The 23,548-nt window shown below is 46.6% G+C and overlaps 1 protein-coding gene across 4 annotated transcripts in view; it reads left to right on the top strand.

Annotated features, from left to right (window-relative positions):
• The window catches only part of LOC121288812 (netrin-G1-like), a 188,057-nt gene that overhangs the window by 150,320 nt on the left and 14,189 nt on the right, over positions 1-23,548 (top strand). For all 4 annotated transcript variants that reach the window (XM_041207553.1, XM_041207555.1, XM_041207552.1 and 1 more), the window contains 2 exons: positions 8,175-8,347; positions 10,169-10,195. In XM_041207553.1, coding sequence (XP_041063487.1) covers positions 8,175-8,347; positions 10,169-10,195 — 200 coding nt within the window. The remainder of the gene's footprint in view (positions 1-8,174; positions 8,348-10,168; positions 10,196-23,548) is intronic.

The raw sequence follows: 23,548 nt of genomic DNA, 5'->3' as shown, positions 1-23,548 counted from the left end.
CACCTTTAATGTAGTAAAATGTCTCAAGGTGCTTCACAGGAGCTTAAATCTGATACAATTGTGACCCTGAGCCCTATAAGGAGATATTTGAACAAAAGCTTGTTCAAAGGGACAGGTCTGAAAGAGTGTTTTAAAGGAGGAGAGAGTGGTGGAGAGGGGGAGAGGTTTAGGGAGGGAACGCCAGAGGTTATTTGTTATGGACTTGATTTGCTACACAGGTTTCTCATTAGAAACATTGAACTTTATTTACCGGCTGCAGCAGCAGTTGCATGCTTCCATCAAGCTCCACAACTAAGGTTCCTGTACTTAGAGCTGATTCGTTCACATGTGATATTATGCAACACAATAATTCTTAAAGCTACATTTATTACATTCTTCCCCGTTTAAATGTTTTGTGCAGTTTGTATTTACAAGAACATCCACCTTCATGACATTACAAATATATACACGGGTCATGGAATTGTAAGTTCAGTCTCTCTGGTGGTTTCCTGATCTGGGTGGAACATTGTGGCTCCACGACTTTCGAATCTCTTACAGGGTCCACATTATCTGGAACCACAGCAACATCAGGTACCTCTTGTGTCTCAGGCAGTTCAGTGTTATCCACTCTGACAGAGACATCGGGCATGTCTATCCTTGGTGGAACAATTTCAAGAGGGACCATTGGTTCCACAACATCATTTTTTGGGGGTTTCTCCCTTCTTCTCAAATGAACTACATGTTTGCAGGTGATCTGGCCCTCCAATTCTACAATAAAGGGTCCAGTCACAGAAGCTATTACACTCGCTGAGCAACTCCATCCACTGCCTAAGTTTTGTAACGTGTGCTGCTTCACCAATAGTAAATTCTCGCTCACAGCTCTGCAAATCATGAGTCACTTTTTGATTCCTTTGACCTTTCTCCACCTTCCCCTCCAAATAGGGGAGTACCAGGCTTCATCTCTTTCAAAGTCGTCTGTGAGTAACTCTGAAGGTGTTGAAGGTGTAGTAGTGTGTGGGCGGGGGTGGGGATTGTTCGATAGTGAAACAGGAAACGTGAAAGTTTAGTCTCCAACGATCCTCCTGATAATTTTTCCATCCCAGCTTTAAAAGCCTGCACTGCTCTCTCAGCTAATCCCTTCGATGATGGATGATATGGTGCCTTCCTTATGTGTTTGATACCATTTAGGCTCACAAATCTTTGAAATTCAGCACCAGTAAACGCAGGATCATTGTCTGGGACAATTACTTCTGGCAATCCATGTATAGAAAAGCTTTGGCGTAATAACTTTTCCATAGTCGCACCTGACCACGTTGGCGACCTAACCCTGCACACCCCTGGCCATCCGGAATGTGCGTCAATTATTAACAGGAACATGGTGCCTAGAAAAGGACCAACGAAATATATCTCACCCAGGGCCCACCAGGTCATTCCCACAGGTGTAGTGGGGCCACAACAGGTAACTTCTGTCGTTTTTGGCGTTGTATACAGTGTTTAACCACCTTCGTGATATCACTGTCCAGGCCCGGCCACCGAATATGACTTTGCACCATCATCTTCATTCCTGAGATTCTGGAATGTGCCCCGTGAGGCTCCGCTAAGAGTGGTTCCCTTCCTTGTGAAGGAATAGCTACTCGCGCATCCTATAACAGGATACCACCCTGACTGCTCAATTCATTCCTTCCAGTGAAGAAAGCTTCATTTCATCAGGGACAGGTTCCCGGGACCATCCTTTCAACACTTGGCCTCTCGGTCTAGACAGGACTGGATCATGATTCATCCAGTTTCTTATCTGCCTTGTGCAGACTGGCGAGGAATCCAGAAAATTCATCGTCAATACTCTTGGGGAACTGGGGCATCTTCATTGTTCTCCTGCAAAGGAAGGTGACTTGAGGCATCAGCATTGGCTACATGCATCCCTGGGTCTGGACACAAAAGTGTATTCATAGACGGATAAAATTCGAGCCCATCTTTGAACCCGTGCAGAAGCTATGGGAGGAATAGCTTTTTCTTCACTGAACAGACCCAAGAACGGTTTGTGGTCAAACACTATTGTAACATGTCAGCCATGTACGTATTGATGGAATTTTTTAACTCTAAAAATAATCAATAATCTTTCTGTCTCGATTTGTGAATTACTATGGAAAGGGTCCCGGACACGTAGCCTATCAGCCTTTCTGAACTGTTGTCCATCTTGTGTGATAGTACCGCTCCCACACCATAGAGGGACGCATCGCAGGTTGGCACCAGTTCTTTTGTCGGATCATAGTGTACTAACAAGTTTGAATAGTGCAAGAGTTGTTTAACTTTAGTGAAGGCTTCTTCTTGGGGTGACTCCCAAACCCAACCCTGGTTTTTCTTTCATAATGAATGTAGAGGGACTCAGACTGTTAATAAGTTGGGCAGGAATCGGTCATAATAATTAACCACACCTAAGGATGACTTGGGTTCAGAGACATTTTTGGATGAAGGTGCCTCCTTAGTAGCATCCACCTGGTGGCCCAAATAAACAGCTTCGCTTGCCTGAAAAGTACACTTCTCTTTTTTTGAGCACACCCCTGATTTCAAAAATCATTTCAAGGCTTTCTCCAAATTAGCCAAGTGTTCAGCTTCTGTGAGCCTCACTATTAGGGCATTGTCTGGGTAGACAACGACTTGAGGTAGTCCTGGTACAAACTCTCCACCATCCTCTGGAAAATCGCACAGGCTGAAGAAACACGGAGTGGCAGACATGTGTACTGATATCACCCTTTGTGGGTGGTTATGGTCACAGACTCTCTGGAGGCATCACCCAGTTCCAGCTGCTGATGTGTGTGATTGAAATCCAGTTTAGTATAAGTTGTTCCTCCTGCTAATTTAGCGTAATCTTGGGGATAGTGCACTTGTCCAACTTGGCAGCTTTGTTTACTGTCAGCTTACAGTCCCCACAGATCCGGCTGGTCTGATCTGGTTTTAGCACAGAGGCTATAGGTGCTGCCCACTCTGAGATTTGAACCTGCTGGATGACCCCCCACCTCTCTAAATGGTTCAATTCAGTGTCAACACCAACCCTCCGAGCAGATGGCACCGACTTTGCTTTAAAGAAATGAGGAGTTGCTTCTGAGTCCATGTCGATCGTAGCCTGTCCGCCTTTGATTGTCCCCAGTTCATCTTGAAAATCCTTGTCATGTTTCTTCAGCAGCTCTGGCAGTCCTCCTGCTCATAACTGATACATTTCAGACCAAATGACTTTAATTTCTTTCAGCCAATCATGACCTAGAAGGTTTGCTCCTTCGCCTCCTACTACCATCACTGGGAGTTATGCTGTTTGGTGCTTATAATAAACAATTACAGTGATAATACCTTCCTCTTGGACAGCGTCACCTGTATAAGTTTTCAATTTGTCTGAAGTCTGCTCCAAATTCAATTGTTGAGTCCCCTTGTTTCAATATTTGAAGGTGTGTCTCCCACTACAGTGGTTGAAGCTCCAGTGTCCACTTGCAATATTAAAGGTTTTCCGTTTACCTGCAGGGTAACAGTGATTGGCTCTGGCTTCCCTACTTTTATATTAAATAGGGAGTAAATGTCCGAATTGGTGGTTTCTGGTTCTTCCACGTGATGTACTTCGATCAGTTTAATTCGCTGCCTGGGAAACTGTCTCACTCTTGCTTTACAATGCTTCAGTGTGTGCCCTCTTTGATGGCAAAAATAGCACTCCGCCTCTTTAACGCGGCAAGTTTCAGGAGTATGATAGCCCCCACATCGGTCACGCTTGCTTTCCGGATTTGCTGCTGAGCTGTTTCCTGTATTTATTTTGTATTTCCCGGTAGCGGAGACTGTCTCCGGCCTCGCAGTGGAGTCCTGGCTTTTCGCACCATACCCGGCTGTTAGTTCCTGCCCCAACTGGAAAACAGTGCCATTTCTTTTGTACCTTGTATATCCCGCCCATTCCGTTCGGCACTTTCCATCCCGAGCGCTGTTTCCCATCGTTTTTTTTTAAATCGAGGTTTACTTCAGCTAATAATCATCATGGAATGGCATCATCTTGCACACCACAGACCAAACAATCCCTGAGCATATCACTTAGGGTCTCCCCGAAATCCCAGACTTCAGTCAGTTCTTTCAATTTCACCACGTATATAGCAGTGGTCTCTCCCCGGGGCTTTAACCCTCGAATTCAACCTGAACCTCTGCCTGGTGACTGAGGGTTTGGGTTGAAAGTGTCCCTTAAAGAGTTTTGCCAATTCACTGAAGGCCCACGATTCAGGGGCGTTCAGGGCTGTCGAACTTCGGATTAAAGTATAGGTTTTACCACCCCCCCCCCAGAAATGCTCAGGAGCATTGCTCTCCTCATTTCCTCATCTGTTATTTCGTTTGCCTGGAAATAAAACCCAAGGCATTCTACATATTGACACCAATCCTCTGTGGATGGTTTGAAGGTGTCAATCCTGCCAAAATGTGGCATATCTTGTGAGTATATCATCCTTTTTTTCTGTTTAAACAAGATACTCACAGTCTCTGGGCAAGGGACAACCCCGGACCCGATTTATCCTCGCCGACAATTTGTTATGGATTTGGTTTTCCTGGCAGGTTTCTCATTAGAAACACCGAACTTTATTTACAGGCTGTAGCAGCAGTTACATGCTTCCAGCAAGCTCCACAACAAGGAGAAGGACTCCCACTCTAAGGATTCCCATGCTTAGAGCTGATTCATTCACACTGTCACGTAATACTATATAACACAATAAGCTTTAAAGCTACAGACACTACATTCCTTAAATGTACAATTACTATATTAATGTTCAGGCAGATGATGATGCAGCTGCCAATGGTGGAGTGATGGTTTCACAGTAGGTGCTAATGTCAGTGACATGATCGTGTCCTTAAAATGGAAATATTTCACCAGGAGACTGGTCCAGCCCAGCCCAGCCTTCCACAGAATCTGCAAACACCCATCGCAGAGACTGAGTTCTTGGTGAACGAATCCGGGGTGATTTAACCCCCACGTTTCCTGACCCAAAGCATATTCAGGATTTGGAATTCTCTCAGTGTGAACTGTTTCCTGACATCAGCATTCAATTTACCATTTCCCACGCTGTCACTGTGTCTCTTAATTTTGGGCTGCAGAGTTTAATTATATCTCGATTTAACACCCTGTCAGCCATGGCTCTGCAGGGACCAGTCTCAACTCTGAGTCTGAAAGTCCTGATCCAAAGACTTGAGCACAAAATGCAGGCTGGCCCCACCAGTGCAATACTGAGGGAGTGCTGCACTGTCAGAGGGTCAGTACTGAGGGAGTGCTGCACTGTCAGAGGGTCAGTACTGAGGGAGTGCCGCACTGTCAGAGGGTCAGTACTGAGGGAGTGCTGCACTGTCAGAGGTTCAGTGCTGAGGGAGTGTTGCACTGTCAGAGGGTCAGTACTGAGGGAGTGCTGCACTGTCAGAGGTTCAGTACTGAGGGAGTGCTGCACTGTCAGAGGGTCAGTGCTGAGGGAGTGCTGCACTGTCAGAGGGTCAGTACTGAGGGAGTGCTGCACTGTCAGAGGTTCAGTGCTGAGGGAGTGTTGCACTGTCAGAGGGTCAGTACTGAGGGAGTGCTGCACTGTCAGAGGTTCAGTACTGAGGGAGTGCTGCACTGTCAGAGGGTCAGTGCTGAGGGAGTGCTGCACTGTCAGAGGGTCAGTACTGAGGGAGTGCTGCGCTGTCAGAGGGTCAGTGCTGAGGGAGTGCTGCACTGTCAGAGAGTCAGTACTGAGGGAGTGCTGCACTGTCAGAGGGTCAGTACTGATGGAGTGCTGCACTGTCAGAGGGTCAGTACTGAGGGAGTGTTGCACTGTCTGAGGTGTGGTGTTTTGGATGAGAGTTTGAACTGATGACCCATTTGCCCTCTCAGGTGGATGTAAAATTTTCCATAATTTCAATGAAGTGCAGGACAGTTAACCCAGGTGTCCTGGCCATTATTCATCCTCCAACTAACATCATTAAAAAGATGATCTGGTCATCATGACATTGCTGTTTGTGAGTTCTTGCTGTGTGCAAATTGGCTGCCACATTTCCTCCATTCCTGGGGTACCACACTTCAAAACAGACTTCCATTTGATGTTAAGCACTGTGGGTTGTCCTGAGCTTGGGAAAGGTGCTATCGAAATGCAAGCTCTTCCTTTATTCGAGTGAGGAGCCCACAATCCCAGATGAAATTGGAGGGTGTGGTGACTGTGGAATTTGCCCCTTGGTGATTGATTGAGGGGAGGGGAAGGGATGAGCTGGGGCAGGGTCCCAGCTGTGTGGAGATGGGGTTAAAATCGACTGGTTAACATTTTGTATCATGATCTTGCCCAGGAGTGAAGCAGGATCATCGACTGGAACCAACTCCTTCCAAATCTCTAACGATGGGTCCTCTTTCACTGATGCTGAATCACTGATATTCACTTCTGTCAGTTTCATTGTCACATTTCAGCTGAAAGGGGGATTCACTTGTTCTTTAATTCACACTCGTTCTATCACTAAATGTTGTTCATTCACCTGGTCTGAAGCTGGAGATTGTGGTAAACCAACACCGTAGCCAGTGCAGGGAATTCAATCTTCAAATGAATTAATTAATTATATTTTACAAACATTCAGCAAAAGATGATGCTTGTGTAAGTTTAGTGTTTTATTGTAGCAGAGTTAATATTTAATTATTCGTCAATCATCAATTCCTCATCATTTACAACTCCTACAATCCCTGTTGTACCTCACCCAGCGGAAATTGAACGATTTCAGTTTGATCCCTTGAAGAATTCCCGAGTTTAACCCTTTCTGAACAAACTCAGGGAACAATCCAATTGGTTTGGGTTTTGGGTAAAAAATGGATGTGTTGTGGTCAGTCCCTCGAAACGAGGATGATGTCTGCCAGGCTTCCTGATGTGTGTGTCCTCAGGCAACTCAGCTGGTCAATCCTCGAGCCACAGGTCTTTGGACAGGGAGGAGAAGGGTTGCCAGGAGGAAGGGGGGTTCTCTCGAGCTAGGGTTCCGCTCTCTCTCTCTCGCCTTCTGCTCGTCGCTTCTCCGCAGCAGAGTTTATGTGCTCAGTTTCTGACTGTTGTGGTTTGTAGGATGAGGAGCCACCACGTGGTAAGGTATGTGGCATGTTCCTCCCACACACCGATGTCAATTTGCGCCTCTCCCAATCTCTCTAATCTCCTCCAGCCCTACAACCCTCCATGATCTCAGCCCCCCCTCCAATTCCAGCCTCTCGAGTATCTGCAATTGAAGTCATTCCACCAGCGGTGGTCATGCTTTCAGCTGCCCGGACCCTAAGCTCCAGAATTCCCTCCCTAAACCTTTCTGCTTCTCCTGCTTTTAGATTCTCCTTCTGAGCTTTTGGTCACTTGTCTGATTGTCCTTATTTGGCCGAGTGTCAGATTTTGTTTGGTGACACTCCTGTGAAGCACCTTGGGATATTTCACTGTGTTAAAGGCGCTATATAAATGCAAGGAGGGTTTCAGATGTTTTCCTCGAAGCTCAGCTGCATTAATATTAATGACTGGGAGGAGCTTGTTACCAATCGTTCAAAATGGCCACAACTTGTCCATCAAACTGCATCAGGCTTTGGGTCCCAATGTCTTAATGATGAGGCAGAGCAGCAGCAGGAAGGGAAAGAAAAGGAATAAACCCTGCATTCCGGATCCCACTGCCTCGTGGGACGGCCTGTCCCATGTGTCCACAGATCTGTGGGTCCAGAATCGGCCTGTTCGTGTCCATGAAGACCCCTGGCCCTGAGTCCACATCATCCTCGAATCGAGGAATTTACAACCATGTGCCAATTGTTGTGGTAATTCGCTGTTGTTAAGGACAAACTTGCATTTCTATAGCGCCTGAGTTACCTAGGCACGTCCCAAAGAGCTTAAACCCCAATGATATTTGTTTGGGACAGCTTGAGGTTGTGACAGGTGCTATATAAATGCATGTTCTTTCTTTGTGGGTATCGGGCATTGAGCTGATTATAAACTCACTCCTAACTTGTCCTTTTTGCTGCAGAGAATCTGATCGTTAATCAGCAGAAACACAGGGACCTTCCTGTCGCCTGGTGTGAAATACAACAAGTGGGGAGAATCATGTTGTTGTTCCAGAGTGAAGCTGGTAATGGCCGGAGCAGAGTCCCTGAGCGGAGAGTCTGGGCTCGAACACCGTTCCTCAGCTTATTTCAAACCAGCTTTGCTGTTGTCTTTCCCCAGGTGCAAGTGTAACCTTCATGCCAACAACTGTATCTTGGAGAATGGGGAGCTGAGCTGTGAGTGTGAGCACAACACAACGGGGCTGGACTGTGAGAGGTGCAAGAAAGGTTTTCAAGGCCGACCCTGGAGGGCAGGCTCGTACCTCCCAATCCCCAAAGGGACAGCCAATGTCTGTGAGTAACCAGTGTCTCTCTGGCCCAGACCAGTGTCAGCACAACATTCACTTCATATTTCACTCTCATTGGAGATCCCAGCAATGCACTGATTCCAAATTACAGCCCAATCAATCGTTCTGATTGTGTTCATGTGGGAGCAGAGACCGGCAGTGGGAACTTGTACAGATACAGAATCATCAAATCTTACAGCCATTCGGCCCATTGTGTCTGTGCTGGCTCTTTGAAGGAGCTCTCCAATTAGCCCCACTCCTCCTGTTCTTTCCCTATATCCCTGCAAATGTCCCCTTTTTAAGTATTTGGAGATGGAAGTGGAGACAGAAGATGATTTCAAAAGGAAACTGGATGGGTGTTTAATGAAAATAAACTTACAGGGTGACAGGGATGGAGCGGGAGAATGGGACTGAGTTGGATTGCTCTACAGAGAGCTGGCATGACCTCAATGGGTTGAATGGTCTCCTCCTGTGCCAGAATGACTCTGTCACTCTATTTATCCAATTCCCCTTTTGAAAGTTATTATTGAATCTGCTTCCACCGCCCTTTCAGGCAGCACATTCTAGATCACAACAACTCGCTGTGTAAAAAACATTCTCCTCATCTCCCCCTCTGGTTCTTTCACCAATTGTCTTCAATCTGTGTCCCTCTGGTTACCCACCCTCCTGGGACTGGAAACAGTTTCTCCTTATTTACTCTATCAAAACATCTCAATCTTTTGAACCCTTCTATCTGTGTAAAGTTGCAGTCAGTGAAGAAGTTGGAATAGCTGGTGTTGTGTCGAGGGTGAGGTTATAATCGATGCATGTGTTAAATATGATGGAATCTCTCTCTTTATGCACACACACAGATAGAGAGGCAGCAGTGAGGTGGAGACTGGGCTGTGAGTGGAATGTTAATAGCTGCATGAACATCTGGGGAACAGCTAGGGAGGGTGGAAGGTGAATCAGCTTCACTGTAATAAAAATCTGAAGCTGATCAGGATGTGAAGGTTGTGAGGGACAAACTGTGGTCAGTGCCGCAGAATGTCCGGAGGTCATAAAAGAGAGAGTGACAGGAATAGACGGAGGGTCAGTGTGAATACTGACACCCTTATCGATTAACCCTGTCGATACACACGCTAATCACACGTAGTGAGAACGTACTCACACACTAAGCACACTTAGTGAGAACGTACTCACACACTAATCACACATAGTGGGAACGTATTCACACACTAATCACACGTAGTGGGAACGTATCCACGCACTAATCACATATAGTGAGAACGTACTCACACACTAATCACATGTAGTGAGAACGTACTCACACACTAATCACACGTAGTGAAAACGTACTCACACACTAAGCACACGTAGTGAGAATATACTCACACACTAATCACACGTAGTGAGAATATACTCACACACTAATCACACGTAGTGAGAATGTACTCACACACTAATCACACGTAGTGAGAATGTACTCACACACTAATCACACGTAGTGAGAACGTACTCACACACTAATCACACGTAGTGAGAACGTACTCACACACTAATCACACGTAGTGAGAACGTACTCACACACTAATCACACGTAGTGAGAATGTACTCACACACTAATTACATGTTCACTTCACATGAATATTTTAATACCCCCAACCGGTCTCACCGAGGGCTGGAGTGAGCACTCGGAGTTCAACAAGAGAATCCTGAGTTCTTTGTGAGTTTGAATTTTGTTGTCCCCCTGATTCCTCCGTCTGATGTGTTGTATTGGTGTGTTGAACAACTAAGATTATTAATCAGACGTTTCTCTAATTCTTTCTGTTTCTGTTTCTCTCTCCAGGCCTTCCTGACCCCAACACAAGTGGCCGTAAGTCAAAGCGATGCTCTCTGACCTGTGACCTGTGACCTGCTGACCCAGGCTCCATTCCTGTATTGGGAGCAGTCACGACCACATGAAAGTAGACAGTTTGTGTGTGTGTGTGTGTGTGTGTGTGTATGTGTGTTTGTGTGTGTATGTGTGTTTGTGTGTGTGTTTGCGTGTGTGAATCTGTGCGTGCGTATGTGTGTAAGTCCGAGTGTGCTTGTGTGTGTGAGTCCGTGTGCGCTTGCATGTGTGTTTGCACGTGCTTGTTTGTGTGTGTGTGTCTGTGTGTGTGTGTGTCTGTTTCTGTGTGTGTGTGTTTGTATGTATGTGTTTCTGTATGAGTCCGTATGTGTGTCTGTGTGTCTGTTTCTATGTATGTGTGTTTGTGTGTGTCTGTTTGTGTGTGCTTTTTTGTTTGTGTGGTGTGTTTGTGTGTGTGTGTGTTTGTGTGTGTTTGTGTGTGTGTGTGTGTGTGTGTGTGGGTGTGCGTGTGTGTGTGTGTATGTGTGTGTGAATGTGTGTGTGTGGTGTGTGTGTGTGTGGGTGGGTGTGTGTGTGTGTGTGTATTTGTGTGTGTGTGTGTGTATTTGTGTATGTGTGTTTGTGTTTGTGTGTGTATGTGTGTTTGTGTGTGTGTTTGCGTGTGTGAGTCTGTGCATGCGTGTGTATGTGTGTAAGTCCGAGTGTGCTTGTGTGTGTGAGTCCGTGTGTGCTTGCGTGTGTGTTTGCACGTGCTTGTTTGTGTGTGTGTGTTTGTGTGTCTGTGCGTCTGTTTCTGTGTGTGTGTGTTTGTATGTGTGTGTGTTTCTGTATGAGTCTGTATGTGTCTGTGTGTCTGTTTCTATGTATGTGTGTTTGTGTGTGTCTGTGTGTCTGTTTGTGTGTGTTTTTTTGTTTGTGTGGTGTGTTTGTGTGTGTGTGTGTTTGTGTGTGTGTGTGTATTTGTATGTTTGGGTGTGTTTGTGTGCGTGTGTGAGTGTGTGTGTGTGGTGTCTGTGTGTGGGTGTGCGTGTGTGTGTGCGTGGGTGTGTGTGTGTGTGTATGTGTGTGTGAATGTGTGTGTGTGCGTGTGGTGTGTGTGTGTGTGTGAGAGTGTGTGTGTGTGTATTTGTGTGTGTGTGTGTATTTGTGTATGTGTGTGTATGTTTGTGTGTGTGTGTGTGTGTGTGGGTGTGTGTGTGTGTGCGTGGGGGTGTGTGTGGGTGTGTGTATGTGGTGTGTGTGTGTGTGAGTGAGGGTGTGTGTGTGTGGGTGTGGCTGTGTGTGTATGTGTGAGTGTGTGTGTGTGTGTGGGTGTGGGTGTGTGTGTGTTTGTGTGTGTGTGTTTGTGTGTGTATGTGTGTGTGAATGTGTGTTTGTGTGTGTGTGTGATGTGTGTGTGTTTGTGTGAGTGTGTGTGTGTGTGTGTGTGTGTGAGTGTGTGTGTGTGTGTGTGAGTGTGTGTGTGTGTGTGTGTGTGTGTGAGAGAGTGTGTGTGTGTGTGTGTGTGTGTGTGTGTGTGAGTGTGTGTGTGTGTGTGTTTGTAGCCTCCTTTTAATGTAGGAGTGATTCATTTTGAAACTAACCCAGCAGGAAAGCTTTAGTGTTAAACAAGATAAAGGATAGTTTATTATAGGTAAAGGAATAAACATAATGAAAGATGAGATTTTGCATCAGTCTCTGTGAGAGATCATTGCCAGACCTTGGCTTGAACTCCTTCTTTACAAACTGAAGTGGTGGAAATTGAGATTTTGTTTAGCAGCTGTAGTGGCTTCTGTGGTTGAAGAATTGGAATTTAGCCTTTGCAATTGGAGTCAACAAGCAGAACAGGTCCTGGGAGTGAGTGAAAGCTCCTGTTTTCTGCTGGTTGGAGTCATACCCAGCACAAAGGAAGACGATTGTGGTTGTTGGAGGTCAGTCATCTCAGCTCCAGGACATCACTACAGGAGTTCCTCAGGGTAGTGTCCTCGGCCCAACCATCTTCAGCTGCTTCATCAATGACCTTCCTTCCATCATAAGGTCAGAAGTGGGGATGTTCGCTGATGATTGCACAATGTTCAGCACCATTCGTAACTCCTCAGATACTGAAGCAGTCTGTGTTCATGTGCAGCAAGACCCGAACAATATCCAGGCTTGGGCTGACAAATGGCAATTAACATTCACGCCACACAAGTGCCAGGCAACGACCATCTCCAACAAGAGAGAATCTAGCCATTGCCCCATGACATTCACTGGCATTATCATCACTGAATCCCCCACTATCAATATCCTGGCCATTACCATTGACCAGAAACTGAACTGGACTAGCTGTATAAATACTCTGGCTACAAGAGCAGGTCAGAGGCTGGGAATCCTGTGGCGAGTGACTCACCTCCTGACTCTCCAAAGCCTGTCTACCATCTACAAGGCACAAGTCAGGAGTGTGATGGAATATTCTCTACTTGCCTGGGTGAGTGCAGCTCCCACAAGACTCAAGAAGCTTGACACTGTCCAGGACAAAGCAGCTGCTTGATTGGCACCACATTCACAAACATTCACTCCCTCCACCGCCCACGCACAGTAGCAGCAGTGTGTACCATCTACAAGGTGCACTGCAGGAATTCACCAATGCTCCTTAGACAGCACCTTCCAAACCCAAAACCACTACCATCTAGAAGGACAAGGGCAGCAGATAGATGGGAACACCACCTTTGGAAGTTCCCCTCCAAGCCACTTAGCATCCTGACTTGGAAATATATCGCCGTTCCTTCACTGTCGCTGGGTCAAAATCCTGGAATTCCCTCCCTAATAGCACTGTGGGTGTACCTACACCACAGGGACTATAGCGCTTCAAGGAGGCAGCTCACCACCACCTTCTCAAGGGCAATTAGAGATGGGCAATAAAAATGCTGATCTAGCCAGCGACGCCCATGTCCCATGATTGAATTAAAAAAGCTCGGAGCTTTCCAGAAGCTTGACAAAACTGCAGTCGAAAAGAGATCAGATGACTTCTGGCAGTCATCTTTAGGGATTCTTGTGTCCATTTAAAAAGGAAGAATAATTTTTTTTTTTTACAATATCTACAATATCACAATTACATGTTCGAGACAGGCACAAAATGCTCACCTCAGACCTCCCTCATCCCTCATTGACTGAGGAATAAGTGTAGGAGTGAACAGGTGTAGGTGTGAACAAGTGAGCGTAGAACAGATGTAAGTGTGAACAAGGAGTGAGTGTGAATAGGGAGTGAATGTGGAACAGCTGTAGGTCTGAACAGGGAGTGAATGTGAACAGGTGCAGGAGTGAACAAGTGTAAGTGTGGAACAGGTGTAGGAATGAACAGGGAGTGAGTGTGGGACAGATTTAGGAGTGAGCAGAGAGTGAGTGTGGAACAGGTATAGGAATAAAAAACAAAAACAGAATTACCTGGAAAAACTCAGCAGGTCTGGCAGCATTGGCGGAGAAGAAAAGAGTTGACGTTTCGAGTCCTCATGACCCTTCAACAGAACTGATCTTTCTTTACAAGGAGAGAGAAATATATGCTGGTTTAAAGTGGTGGGGGGTGCACACGGGGGTGGGGGAGTGGATGGGGGGGGTGAGAAGTGGAGGGGGGAGAGTGTTAGGATAGGAGCAGATCATCAAAAGATGTCACAGACAAAAGAACACAGAGGTGTTGAAGTTGGTGATATTATCTAAACAAATGTGCTAATTAAGAATGGATGGTAGGGTACTCAAGGTATAGCTCTAGTGGGGGTGGGGTGGAAAGACTAGCAGGGCATAAAAGATTTTTTAAAAAATGGAAATAGGTGGGAAAAGAAATATCTAAATAAATTATTGGAAAAAACAAAAGGAAGGGGGAAGAAACAGAAAGGGGGTGGGGATGGAGGAGGGAGCTCAAGACCTAAAGTTGTTGAATTCAATATTCAGTCTGGAAGGCTGTAAACTGCCTAGTCGGAAGATGAGGTGCTGTTCCTCCAGTTTGCATTGGGCTTCACTGGAACAATGCAGCAGGCCAAGGACGGACATGTGGGCAAGAGAGCAGGGTGGAGTGTTAAAATGGCAAGCGACAGGGAGGTTTGGGTCATTCTTGCGGACAGACCGCAGGTGTTCTGCAAAGCGGTCGCCCAGTTTACGTTTGGTCTCTCCAATGTAGAGGAGACCACATTGGGAGCAAGGAATGCAGTAGACTAAGTTGGGGGAAATGCAAGTGAAATGCTACTTCACTTGAAAGGAGTGTTTGGGCCCTTGGACGGTGAGGAGAGAGGAATTGAAGGGGCAGGTGTTGCATCTTTTGCGTGGGCATGGGGAGGTGCCATAGGTGGAGGTTGAAGAGTAAGGGGTGATGGAGGAGTGGACCAGGGTGTCCTGGAGGGAACGATCCCTGCGGAATGCCGCCGGGGGGGGGTGAAGGGAAGATGTGTTTGGTGGTGGCATCATGCTGGAGTTGGCGGAAATGGCGAAGGATGATCCTTTGAATGCGGAGGCTGGTGGGGTGATAAGTGAGGACAAAGGGGACCCTATCATGTTTCTGGGAGGAAGAAGAAGGCGTGAGGGCAGATGCGCGGGAGATGGGCCGGACACGGTTGAGGGCCATGTCAACGACTGTGGGTGGAAAACCTCGGTTAAGGAAGAAGGAGGACATGTCAGAGGAACTGTTTTTGAAGGTAGCATCATCGGAACAGATGCGACGGAGGCGAAGGAACTGAGAGAATGGGATGGAGTCCTTACAGGAAGCGGGGTGTGAGGAGCTGTAGTCGAGGTAGCTGTTGGAGTCGGTAGGCTTGTAATGGATATTGGTGGACAGTCTATCACCAGAGATTGAGAAATAGAGGTCAAGGAAGGGAAGGGAAGTGTCAGAGATGGACCACATAAAAATGATGGAGGGGTGGAGATTGGAAGCAAAATTAATAAATTTTTCCAAGTCCCGACGAGAGCATGAAGCAGTACCGAAGTAGTCATCGATGTACCGATTTTTCGGTAATGGAAATAGGTGGGAAAAGAAAAATCTATATAAATTATTGGAAAAAAAAAATCAACCGTGTCAGGCCCATCTCCCGCGTATCCACCCTCACGCCTTCTCCTCCCTCCCAGAAACATGATAGGGTCTACCTTATCCTCACTTATCACCCCATCAGCCTCCGCATTCAAAGGATCATCCTCCGCCATTTCCGCCAACTCCAGCATGATGCCACCACCAAACACATCTTCCCTTCACCCCCCCCCGGTGGCATTCCGTAGGGATTGTTCCCTCCGGGACACCCTGGTCCACTCCTCCATCATCCCCTGCTCCTCAACCCTCACGTATGGCACCTCCCCATGTCCACGCAAAAGGTGCAACACCTGCCCCTTCACTTCCTCTCTCCTCACTGTCCAAGGGCCCAAACACTCCTTTCAAGTGAAGCAGCATTTCGCTTGTATTTCCCCCAACTTAGTCTACTGTATTCGTTGCTCCCGATGCGGTCTCCTCTGCATTGGAGAGACCAAACGTAAACTGGGTGACCGCTTTGCAGAACACCTGTGGTCTGTCCGCAAGAATGACCCAGACCTCCCTGTCACTTATCATTTTAACACTCCACCCTGCTCTCTTGCCCACATGTCTGTCCTTGGCCTGCTGCATTGTTCCAGTAAAGCCCAACACAAACTGGAGGAACAGCACCTCATCTTCCAACTAGGCACTTTACAGCCTACCAGACTGAATATTGAGTTCAACAACTTTAGGTCTTGAGCTCCCTCCTCCATCCCCACCCCCTTTCTGTTTCTTCCCCCTTCCTTTTGTTTTTTTTTCCCAATAATTTATATAGATTTTTCTTTTCCCACATATTTCCATTATTTTTAAATCTTTTATGCTCCCCCACCCCCACTAGAGCTATACCTGGAGTGCCCTACCATCCATTCTTAATTAGCACATTCGTTTAGATAATATCACCAACTTCAACACCTCTGTGTTCTTTTGTTCTTTTGTCTGTGACATCGTTTGATGATCTGCTTCAATCACTGCTTGTCTGTCCCTACAACCACACCCCCCCACTCCACTTCTCTCCCCCCCACCCAACACCGCCCCCCCCACCTTAAACTAGCTTATATTTCCCTCTCCTTGTAAAGAAAGATCAGTTCTGTTGAAGGGTCATGAGGACTCGAAACGTCAACTCTTTTCTTCTCCACCAATGCTGCCAGACCTGCTGAGTTTTTCCAAGTAATTCTGTTTTTGTTTTAGACTTCCAGCATTCACAATTTTTTGTTTTTATATAAGTATAGGAATGAACTGGGAGCGAGTATGCACAGTTGTCGGTGTGAACAGGGAGTGAGTGCAAACAGGTGTAAGTGTGAACAGCGACTGGGATCAGGAGGCTGTCTCTTTTTCCCTGGAGTAACTTCTCGAACAGAGCAACAGTTACAAAGCAGGGAATTTATAATATGTATGACTCACTCCTTAACCCTGCCTTAGTGAGAACATTCAGTGGGAAGTGGGGGGGAATATTTATGGAAAACCTGGACCAGGCTCAGTGGGATCCTGTTGTAATCCTGATATCCCAGATACGGGAATGGGAACTGGGTGAGTTTGTCGGGTCTCAATCTGTTCACCTTTGATCCCAGGTTTTACATCAATTCATCCCTGTTTATTAACCCTTCGCATGCTGTCCATGTCATTCCAAACCATCCACACATTATTCCTCCAACTGACCGAGAGCAACTGTAACTCCGAAACTGACCGAGAGCGACTGTAACTCCGAAACTGACCGAGACCGACCGTAACTCAGAAACTGACCGAGATCGACCGTAACTCCGAAACTGACCGAGAGCGACTGTAACTCCGAAACTGACCGAGAGCGACTGTAACTCCTAAACTGACCGAGAGAGACGGTAACTCCGAAACTGACCGAGAGTGACCGTAACTCCGAAACTGACCGAGAGAGACTGTAACTCCGAAACTGACCGAGAGAGACGGTGACTCCGAAACTGACCGAGAGAGACTGTAACTCCGAAACTGACCGAGAGAGACGGTAACTCCGAAACTGACCGAGAGCGACCGTAACTCCGAAACTGACTGAGAGTGACTGTAACTCTGAAACTGACCGAGAGCGACTGTAACTCCGAAACTGACCAAGAGCGACTGTAACTCCGAAACTGACCGAGAGAGACTGTAATTCTGAAACTGACCGGGAGCGCCTGTAACTCCATAACTGACTGGGAGCGACTGTAACTCCGAAACTGACCAAGAGTGACTGTAACTCCGAAACTGATTGAAAATGAGAATAACTCCAAAACTAACTGAGGGTGACCGTAACTCTCAAACTCCCACACAGGGAGGTGGTGGTGCAGTGACATTGTTGCTGGACTAGTAATCAAGATAATGACTTGGGTACTCGAGATTTGAACTGATTCAAATCAATTCAATAAAAGTCTGGAAATAAAAGTTTAATGACGACCATGAAACCATTGCCAATTGTCGAAAAAATCATCTGGTTCACTAATGTCCTTTAGGGAAGGAAATCTGCTGTCCTTACCTGGTCTGGTCTACATGTGACTCCAGACTCACAGCAACGTGGTTGACTCTTAAATGCCCTCTGAAATGGCCCAGCAAGCCCCTCAGTTGTATCAAGCCACCACAAAGTCTCAAAAAAGGAATGAAACCAGCATCGACTTAGGCACTGAAAACAACAAAGGCAATCTCAGCCCTGTCAATCCTACAGCGTCCTCCTTACAAACATCTGGGGGCTTGTACCAAAATTGGGAAAGCTGTCTCACAGACTAGTCAAGCAACAGCCTGACATAGTCATTCTCACGAAATCATACCTTACAGATAATATCCCAGACACCACCATCACCATCCCTGGGTATGTCCTGTCCCACCAGCAGGACAGACCCAGCAGAGGTGGGGGCATAGTGGTATACAGTCGGGAGGGAGTTTCCCTGGTAGTCCTCAACATCGACTCCGGATCCCATGAAATCTCACAGCATCAGGTCAAACATGGGCAAAGAAACCTCCTGCTGATTATCACATACTGCCCTCCCTCAGCTGATGAGTCAGTGCTCCTCCATGTTGAACACCACTTGGAGGAAGCACTGAGGGTGGCAAAGGGCACAGAATGTGCTCTGGGTGGGGGACTTCAATGTTCAACACCAAGAGTGACTCGGTAGCACCACTACTGACCGAGCTGACTGAGTCCTAAATGACATAGCTGCTGGACTGGGTCTGCAGCAGGTGGTGAGGGAACCAACAAGAGGGAAAAACATAAATAAAAACAAAAAGTACTGTCAAAGAGAGAAAACATACTTGACCTCATCCCCAGTGATGCAGATGTATCTGTCCATGACAGTATCGGTATGAGTGACAATCGCACAGTCCTTGTGCTGCCTAAGTCCCGTCTTAGCATTGAGGATACCCTCCATCGTGTTGTGTGGCACCAGCACTGTACTAAGTGGTATAGACTTCATCAAACAACTCCAGAAACTCAAGACTGGGATTCCATGAGGCACTGTGGGCCATCAGCAGCAGCAGAATTGTACTCGAACACAATCTGTAACCTCATGGCCCAGCATATCCCCCACTCTACCATTACCATCAAGCCAGGGGATCAACCCTGGTTCAATGAAGAGTGCAGGAGAGCATGCCAGGAGCAGCACCAGGCATACCTAAAAATGAGGTGTCAACCTGGTGAAGCTATAACACAGGGTTACTTGTGTGCCAAACAGCATAAGCAGCAAGTGATAAACAGAGGTAATTGATTCAACAACCAACGGATCAGATCTAAGCTCTGCAGTCCTGCCATATCCAGTTGTGAACGGTGGTAGACAATTAAACAACTGGAGGAGGAGGCTCCACAAATATCCCCATCCTCAATGATGGGGGAGCCCAGTGCATCAGTGCAGAAGATAAGGCTGAAGCATTTGCAACAATCTTCAGCCAGAAGCGCTGAGTGGATGATCCATCTCGGCCTCCTCCGATGTTCCCCAGCATCATAGATGCCAGTCTTCAGCCAATTCGATTCACTCCATGTGATATCAAGAAACAGCTGAAGGTACTGAATACTGCAAAGGCTATGGGCTCGGACAATATTTCGGCAATAGTACTGAAGCCTTGTGCTCCAGAACTTGCTGCACCCCTAGCCAAGCTGTTCCAGTACAGCTACAACACTGGCATCTACCCGGTTATGTGGAAAATTGCCCAGGTATGTCCTTTACACAAAAAGCAGGACAAATCCAACTCAGCCAGTTACCGCCCCAACAGTCTCCTCTCGACCATCAATGAAGTGACGGAGTCATCAACAGTGCTATGAAACTGCACTTGCTTAGCAATAACCTGCTCACTGACGCCCAGTTTGGGTTCCGCCAGGGCCACTCAGCTCCTGACCTCATTACAGCCTTGGTTCAAACATGGACAAAAGAGCTGAGCTCCCAAGGTGAGGGGAGAGTGTCTGCCCTTGACATCAAGGCCACATTTGACCGAGTGTGGCATCAAGGAGACCAAGCAAAACTGGAGTCAGTGGGAATCAGGGGGAAAACTCTCCACTGGTTGGAACACACCTAGTACAAAGGAAGATGGTTGTGGTTGTTGGGGGTCAGTCATCTCAGCTCCAGGACATCACTGCAGGAGTTCCTCAGGATAGTGTCCTCAACCCAACCATCTTCAACTGCTTCATCAATGACCTTTCTTCTATCATATGGTCAGAAGTGGGGATGTTCACTGATGATTGCACAATGTTCAGCACCATTTTCGACTCCTCAAATACTTAAGCAGTCCATGTCCAAATGCAGCAAGACCTGGACAATATCCAGGCTTGGGCTGACAAGTGGCAAGTAACATTCACGCCACACAAGTGTCAGGCAATGACCATCTCAAACAAGAGAGAATCCAACCATCACCCATTGACATTTAATGTCATTACCATCACTGAATCCCCCAATGTCAACATCCTGGGGGTTACCATTGACCAGAAACTGAACTGGACTAGCCATATAAATACTGTGACTACAAGAGCAGGTCAGAGGCTAGGAATCCTGTGGTGCATAACACACCTCCTGACTCCCCAAAGCCTGTCCACCATCTACAAGACACAAGTCAGGAGTGTGATGGAATACTCCCCACTTGCCTGGATGAGTGCAGCTCCAACAACACTCAAGAAAATTGACACAATCCAGGATAAAGCAGCCCATTTGATTGGCACCCCTTCCAAAAACATTCACGCCCTCCACCACCGACGCACAGTAGCAGCAGTGTGTACCATCTGCTAGATGCACTGCAGGAACTCACCATGGCTTCTTTGAAAGCACCTTCCAAACCCACGACCTCTACCATCTAGAAGGACAAGGGCATTAGGTACGTGGGAACACCACCACCTGGAAGTTCCCATCCAAGTCACTCACCATTCTGACTTGGAAATATATCGCTGTTCCTTCACTGTCGCTGGGTCAAAATCCTGGAACCCCCTCCCTAATAACACTGTGGGTGTACCTACACCACATGGACTGCAGCGGTTCAAGAAGGCAGCTCACCTCCACCTTCTCACCATCAGATATGGACAATAAATGCTGGCCCACATCCCATGAAAGAATAAATAAAAAACTTACCATAACCCCACGCACTGGCCGAGAGTGATTATCACTCCAAACACTGACTGAGAATGACCGTAAACTCCCCAAGCTGACGGAGAGTGACCATTACTGAACACACTGTCTGAGAGTCACCATAACTCTTCACGTGAAGAGTGACCATAACTTCCATACTGAGTGAGTAACAATTACTCCCCACACATACCGAGAGTGATCATAATTCCCACACTGACCAAGACTGGCCATTGCCCCATGCTGACCAGGAATGACCATGGCTCCCACACTGACCAAGAGTGGCCATAACTCCGCACACTGACCGAGAGTGACTATAACTCCCATACTGACCTAGAGTGACCATAACTCCCCACGCTGATCAAGAATGACCATAACTCCCACATGATCGGGAATGACCATAACCCTACACACTGACCGAGAGTGACTATAAATCCCACACAGACCAAGGGTGACAATAAATTCACACGCTGACAAATAGTGACCATTACTTCCCACATTGAATGAAAGTGACCATAACTCCCAACATAGACTGAGAGTGACCATAACTCCCACACTCACTGAGAATGACCATTACTCCCCACACTGACCATGTGACCATAATTCCCACACTAACCGAGAGTGACCATTACTCCCCACACTGACTAAGAATGACCATAATTTGCCACTCTGACTGAGGGTGGCCATAGCTCCCCATGGTGACCAAGAGTGACCATAACTCCCTACATATAGGAACATAGGAGCAGGAGTAGGCCATTCAGCCCATTAAGCCTGCTCCACCATTCAGTACAATCATGGCTGATCGTCCACATCAATACCTTTTCCCCATACTATCCCCATATCCCTTTATATCATTGGGATTTAGAAGCCTGTCAATCTCTGCTTTAAGCACACTCAATGACTGAGCTTCATGGCCCTCTGAGGTAGAGAATTCTAAACATTCACAACCCTCTGAGTAAAAATAATTCTCCTCATCTTGGTGCTAAGTGACTTCCCCATTATTTTGAAATTGTGTCCCCTGGTTCTAGACTCCCCACCAGGGGAAACATCTTACCTGCATCTGCCCTGTCTATTCCTTTAAGTATTTTGTAGGTTTCAATGAGATCACCTCTCATTCTTCGAAACTCTAAAGAATACAGGCCCAGTTTCCCCAATCTCTCTTCATAAGACAGTCCCGCCATCCCAGAAACAAGTCTGGTGAACCTTTGTTGCACTCTCTCTGGCAATAATATCCTTCCTAAGTTAAGGGTCCAAAACTGCACACAGTACCCCAGGTGCTGTCCAACCAAAGTTCTATACAATTGAAGCAAGACTTCACTACTCCTGTACTCAAATCCTCTTGTGATAACTGCTAACATTCCATTAGCCTTCCTGATTGCCTGCTGCACCTGTCTGTTAGCTTTCAGTGACTTATGGACAAGGACACCCAGGTCCCTTTGCACATCTACACTTTCTAATCTCTCAACAATATGTAGAGCAAATATGTAGGCAGATTACTGAGTGCAAAACCAATAGGGCAGTAATAGTTGGAAACTTCAGCTACCCTAATATCAACAGGGATATGAACAGTGTGAAGGGCACAGAGGGTGCAAAATTCTTGAACTGCATCCAAGTAAACTTTTTTAGCTGTGCTGGTTAATCATGCGCTGTAACAAGCTCAGCGAGAGGGGGCACAATTCTAGATTTAGTCTGAGGCAATTCTAGGGGAGGCAATAGAATAGAGGTACTGTTGCTGGACTAGTAACCCAGAGACCTAGGGTAATGCCCTAGGGACCTGGGTTTGAATCCTGCTATAGCAGATAGTGGAATTTGAATTCAATAAAAACCTGGAATTAAAAGTCTACTAATAACCCCGAAACCATGTCGATTGTTATAAAAACCCGTCTGATTCACTAATGTCCTTCAATGAAGGAAATCTGCTGTCCTTACCTGGTCTGGCCTACATGTGACTCCAGACCCACAGCAATATGGTTAACTCTTTAAAAAATGCAAGGGAAATTAGGGATGGGCAATAAATGCTGGCCTAGCCAGTGACACCCACATCCCATGAATGAATAACAAAAAATGAAGCTGAGCATGGTGAAGTAGCAGTGGGGGACCATTCTGGAGATAGTGACCAGGATATAGATAGATTTAGCTCCATTGTGAAAAAGGACAAATTCAGAGCAGGAGTGAAAGTTCTAAATTGGGGGAGGACAAATTTTACAAAGCTGAGAGGTGAGCTGGCAAGAGTGGACTGGATACAGCTACTAGAAGGAAAAACTGTGTCAAATCAGTGGGAGGTATTCAAAGGTGACATTCTACGGGCACAGTGTAGACATGTCTGCATAAAGAAAAAGGGTGGTACTGCCAAATCTAAAGCCCGCTAGTTATCCAGAAGCATACAGGCCAAGATAAAGCAGAAAAAGAAAGCTTATAACAATCACAAAAAGCTTAATACTGGAGAAAGCCTAGAGGAGTATAGAAAGTGCAGGGGTGAAATGAAAATGGAAATTAGGAAAGCAAAGAGGATATGAAAAATATTGGCAGGTAAAATCAAAGAAAACCCAAAGATGTTTTACCAGTACATGAAGATCCAGAGAAAAACTAAGGAAAGGGTCAGGCCTATCAGAGATGTACATGGTATCTTGAGGGTTGTTGCTGAAGATGTGGGGAGGGTTTTCAATGAGCACTTTGTCTCTGTCTTCGCTAAGGAGAGGGATGGTGCAGACATTCTAGTTAAAGAGGAGGAGTGTGAAACATAAGATACAATAAGCAAATTGAGAGAGGAAGTACTGGAGGGACTGACATCCTTGAAGGCGGATAAATCACCAGGATTGGATGGATTGTATCCCA

This window comes from Carcharodon carcharias, chromosome 16 (assembly GCF_017639515.1).
Source record: "Carcharodon carcharias isolate sCarCar2 chromosome 16, sCarCar2.pri, whole genome shotgun sequence".
Lineage (NCBI taxonomy): Eukaryota > Metazoa > Chordata > Chondrichthyes > Lamniformes > Lamnidae > Carcharodon > Carcharodon carcharias.
This window is presented reverse-complemented; position numbering and strand designations above follow the sequence as displayed.